Raw genomic sequence first — 4,793 nt, 5'->3', positions numbered from 1 at the left:
CCTGAGCACCTGCTGTTTTTTCTCTCTCTCTCTCTCTCTCTCTCTCTCTCTCTCTCCTTCTCTCTCTCTTAACAAGGAGCATAAACTTGTTCCCTTCCAGAAACCAGGGGGCAGGGCTTCAGAACAGGGACAGGGACAGGGCAGACTGGTACGTACTGCTGGCGTAGTCGGGGGGTGCATACATGTCGTTGAGGTGGAGGCTGCCTGGCTTGGCCACCTTCAGATAGACCATGTCAGATGTGTTCTTCAGCGAGGCCACAGCTTCCTCATGCCTCACGTCCTGCAGGTTGGTGTTGTTCACCTAGGAGAGGAGAGGCCTTAGGGCTGGCACTGGGGAGAAGAAGGGAGGGCCTCCGCAGGGAACACTGAGGGGTGCCCTTTCAGTGAAATTCAACAGCGCTCTATCTAACAGAGGTCCAAATACAGTGCTGTGAGGGGCAGAGAAGCAGGGGGTAGGGGCGGACAGGTGAGGGAGTTCCGGCCATGAAGAGGACTAGGGCCTTGCTATCTGGGGACACACAACTCAGATGATGCTCTTGAAATTTCCCATGACGCCTAGTCCCTGAGTGAGGTTCAGGTGGAGGGAGAGGCTACTAGAGCTCCACCTCCCCACCCTGCCATTTGGGCATCCCCAGGAAGGCTGTCTCACCGCCAGCAGCCGATCCCCGATCTGTAGGCGTCCATCCTTCTGAGCAGCACCCCCCTCAATGATCTTGGTGATGTAGATGCTGTTGTCTCCTGGGATGTGCTGGTTGCCAATCCCCCCAGCAATGCTGAAACCCAGGCCTGGGCGGGAGCCAGCAGGGAGTGGGAGAGGGACACAAGGAGAAGTTAGAACACGCAGTCAATCCCAACCCCAATGCCCCACACCCAGCCAAGCCACCAGCCCCATAGGAGCTCCCCCCAGGGATCCCAAACACCAGGCTGCCATCCCGAGGTCAGTACAGGTGAGATGTGAGATCAAGAAAGAAGGATGTGAGCTGCACCAGGGAGTCAGGAAGGAATTCCAATTCCTTCCAATTCCTACAGGGCGAACCAGGGGCCTCTGGCCAGAGCACGAGAACCCAGAGGGCCGCACCTTTGGGCCCTTTGAGCAGGTTGACCTCCATGATGGTCTCTGGTGGGGGCTGTCGCCTCCGTACCACCAACCGCACCACAGGGCCGGCCTCCTTCAGTGCCTCCACCGCCCGGCTGTGCACCACCTCTGACACATCCACCTCATTCACCCGCAGCACACAGTCATTCACCCTGTGGGGGAAGCCCAAGAGGTCCCTCCCCATCTCAGATCTAATTCAAGGGTCATCCTGCCAGGCGGCCCTCCTCCCCTCACCTCCATCCTGCCCCTGCCGTCCCCAGCCCTGCTTCCAGGCCACCTCACCCCAGCCTCCCGTCCATGGCAGCTGCTCCACCAGGGATAATCTTCGTAATAAAGATACCAGGGTCATCGGGGACATGGGGGTTGTCGATTCCACCAGCAATGCTGAAGCCCAGGCCAGAATTGCCCTGCAGAAGGAAGTGGAGGGGCACAGTTTTCTCATTTAGAAGGCATGGAGGAGGGTTTCCGGGGCCCCATCTACCCCTGCCCCCAAAGAGCAGCTTCTCCAGGCCTCAGAAGGGGCCATGGCAGGCTGGGGCACATTCGTCACCAATCTGGCAGATCCCCAGCCTGTGCTGACCATTCTGGCGTGGAGGCCTCAGCGAAGCCATCCCCTCCCCAATTCCCCAGGCCTCAGCGAGCAAGGTCAATTAATATTTGTTAGACAGCTGATTGATTGATGCAGTGATACAGCCTCTGAGGGCCGCCGTTTCCCCATTCTCTCAATGCAGGTCCCCCACGAGTCTTGAGACCAAGGTTCAGGGCCCTCCCCTCTCCCCGTTCTAACCCTGCCCTCCCATTTTATCCTGCCCCACCTCCAGACTCACCCGCTCAAGGACTATCTCCTCATACTTGAACATGCCATCACTGCCATTCACCTAGGGGAAGACACAGGCAGGGCCCTAAGTGCCTCCTGCGCCGCTCCCCCCTACCCCCTGGTCAACCTGCTTGTCCCCCAACTCCCCACAGAGTAGTAGGAGAGCCCAAATTGACCCTGAGACATCTGTTGGCCACAGATGGGACAGGCTGACCCTGAGGAGGCCCCCCCTCCCCTTGCTTCCAGCCATATCAGGCCCAACCCAGCTGCTCATTTAGCCCAGATCAATTGTTTGGGACCGAGCCAGCCAGTGGTGCACTCACCAAGAGGCTCAGGGTTCACTAGGAGGGGTGCAGGGCTGGCCTGAGGGGGATGGCAGAAATTGAACATGGCAGGCAAACCATGCCACACTCAGCATCCGTGGGGGCACCCAGTGGCCTGGACAGGGACCTGCACCCCTTCTGAACAACAGCTCTCCCTGACTTGGGATCACAGACTCCCACCATGTCAGAGCTGGAAGGGCAGCAGACACCATCTTGTTCAACCTCTCCCATGTGACAGATAGTGACACTGAGGCCCAGAGAGGACGCGGGTTGTGCCTAAGGGCACACTGGGAGTTAGTGGCAGAGCAGGGGCTAGAACCTGGATCTCCACATGCTCTTTTGAGTAAAGCAAGCTGCCAAGGCCACTGATGTTCTGGCCACTCATCACCTTGCCCAGCAAAGCTCATGGGAAAAAGAAAAGTTACCCACTTCAGAGTACCTCATGAACCCTCATTCTATCTCCTGTGTCCCCAAGAACCCAATTCCTCAAATGGGCAGAAGTCAATCCATTTTCTATCAAGGGGCTTTTGATCCCGAACCCTTTGTGTTTCCCAGCAGAAAGGGATCTGCTCGGGAGTCAGAGGCAAAGCCAGGGGTAGGACAGGAGCAGAGTGGACAAGATGCCCCATGAGGGAGAAGCTGATGACCCACGGACTGACTGGCAGCAGAGTCCACGGCCTTCAACATGCAATAGCCACAGGAGGAGAAGCGAGGGAAAGGGATGGAAACAGGGTTGGTCTGACCAACCCATAGAGATGGCCTCTCAGACAGGACTTACTTGTGGCCACTGTCAAGTGAAAATATGATTCTGGACAGACAAGTAGCACCTGCTCCCTGGCTTTCCCTCTTATCCCCAAGAATGGAGGAGCCCTCTTGCCTCTCTCCCCAGATAGCCTGGTGCCCCTCCCCCATCTTTCTCTGGCTGTGTTGCCCCTTTCCTGACCCCTGGTCTCCTCGTCTGAAGAGGGAAGCTGCAAACCCAGGGTGAGGGCTCCTCTGCATGCCCTGCTCTGCTTCCCCTCCCACCTACACCCCACACAGCTTTGGCTTCGAAAAGCAGAGAGGAGGAGAGGGCTGGCTAGTCATGCCTCCACCTTTTCTGAGCCTGGCCCCAGGGCTTTTTGCCCTGCAGCCCTAGGGGTTGGTGGGAGGATTCTCACTGCAGCCCTACTCCTGTCCCTGATCCCAGGAGGAAGAGCCGATGGCTCTTAAGAGCCCGCAAACCAACACCACTGCCTGAAGTACCATGCAACAGACACATAGGCAAAAGGATTTCCATGTAGCTCTTGTATGCATCTGGTACACCATGTGTGCCCACATGTGATAGCCATGCTTCAAGTCCAGCTCTGGTGAGACCCAGCAGCTCCCAGCTTCCACTGGTCCACCCTCCAGCCTCCCACCACCCCCCTCAGGGAACCTGCTCCCAGGGCCAGGAGCCAGTCAGGGATCAGCCCTGGCAAAGAAACCTTGACCAACTGGCCCAGCCTTGGGACTGGCACCTATCTACCAGTTGAGCAGGACAAGCACAAGAGAGTGTTTACAAGGGTAGGGCCCCAGGATGGAGGAGAATCCACTGGAGAGGGCAAGGGGCCAAGGCAAGGGACACAGGAAACAGTGTGGACAGACAGAAGGCCAGAACGGAGGACTCCTCTCCCCAGGAAGTCCCCACCTTTGCTTCCGAGTGAGAGCACATCTGATCCCCAGAGGGGGACAGAGGTGGCCAGAACGGTCACCAGCTTGGGGCAGCCAGCACCTGCCCTCCACAACAAAGCCTCCTCCTCCCCTCTCCCTACCCTGGGGGCTGCAGAGCCGAATAACCGGACAGGCCCTCCGCCATGCATGCCAGGGACCCGGCTCTGCCGGCCCAGCCTCCATTTTGCTGCTTCTCCCACAGATGCTCCTTCCATTTTCTAAGCTGGCAGTTTATTTAGGCTGGGAGTGGAAGCCGGAGTTGTGCCCAGCACCCAGGGGTTCCCAAGCTGTGCCAAGTCAGGACTGGGGGGCCAAGTTCTCCCACATCTTGCGGTACCCAAGGGGAAGATGCCCCACCGGGGCCAGTCCCTGCACCATAGCAGCTGCCCCTTGCCTGGCTCCAGGCATCATGCCTGTTCTGGAGCAAGGAAGCTGGCTTCAGTCCCCCCCTCGCCCCCTGAGTACACATACACACTTCAGAGCTGCCTGGACAAAAGAGTCCATCCTTCTCAGCAGCCTCTCAGCCTTGCTTGGGACGTGTCTCTCGCCTCCTCCCCCTCCCCTCCCTTGCCTGTCAAGCGCCTCTCACCAGGGACACCACACACGCGCGCGCACGCGCGCGCACACACACACACACAGAGGCACACGCGTGCACACACTTGCAGCCACATGCTCATATACATGTAGCCACACACACACAGGCAAACACAGCCAAACCTGCAGCTTCATCTACAGAGACACCTCCACATTCAGAGAGACGTCCCCACATGTCCATGTGCACATTCACACACAAAGGGACTAGGACGGAGAGGGACTCATGGCATCAAGGGATGAAGCTCAGCAAGCTGGGCACATGGGCTCCTCG

The 4,793-nt window shown here is 58.1% G+C and overlaps 1 protein-coding gene across 1 annotated transcript in view; it reads right to left on the bottom strand.

The window, feature by feature from the left end:
- DLG3 (discs large MAGUK scaffold protein 3) overlaps window positions 1–4,793 on the bottom strand; it is a 58,173-nt gene that overhangs the window by 49,645 nt on the left and 3,735 nt on the right. Inside the window, exons 2-6 of the mRNA XM_024756351.1 lie at window positions 1,924–1,974; window positions 1,379–1,503; window positions 1,079–1,248; window positions 650–786; window positions 157–301 (exon numbers count right to left, since the gene is read on the bottom strand). Coding sequence (XP_024612119.1) covers window positions 157–301; window positions 650–786; window positions 1,079–1,248; window positions 1,379–1,503; window positions 1,924–1,974 — 628 coding nt within the window. The remainder of the gene's footprint in view (window positions 1–156; window positions 302–649; window positions 787–1,078; window positions 1,249–1,378; window positions 1,504–1,923; window positions 1,975–4,793) is intronic.

The sequence above is a fragment of the Neophocaena asiaeorientalis genome, unplaced genomic scaffold (genome assembly GCF_003031525.2).
Source record: "Neophocaena asiaeorientalis asiaeorientalis breed wild unplaced genomic scaffold, Neophocaena_asiaeorientalis_V1.1 scaffold801, whole genome shotgun sequence".
NCBI classification, from domain to species: Eukaryota; Metazoa; Chordata; class Mammalia; order Artiodactyla; family Phocoenidae; genus Neophocaena; species Neophocaena asiaeorientalis.
Note: the sequence above shows the minus strand (reverse complement) of the source record. Positions and strands in the feature narration are given on the sequence as shown.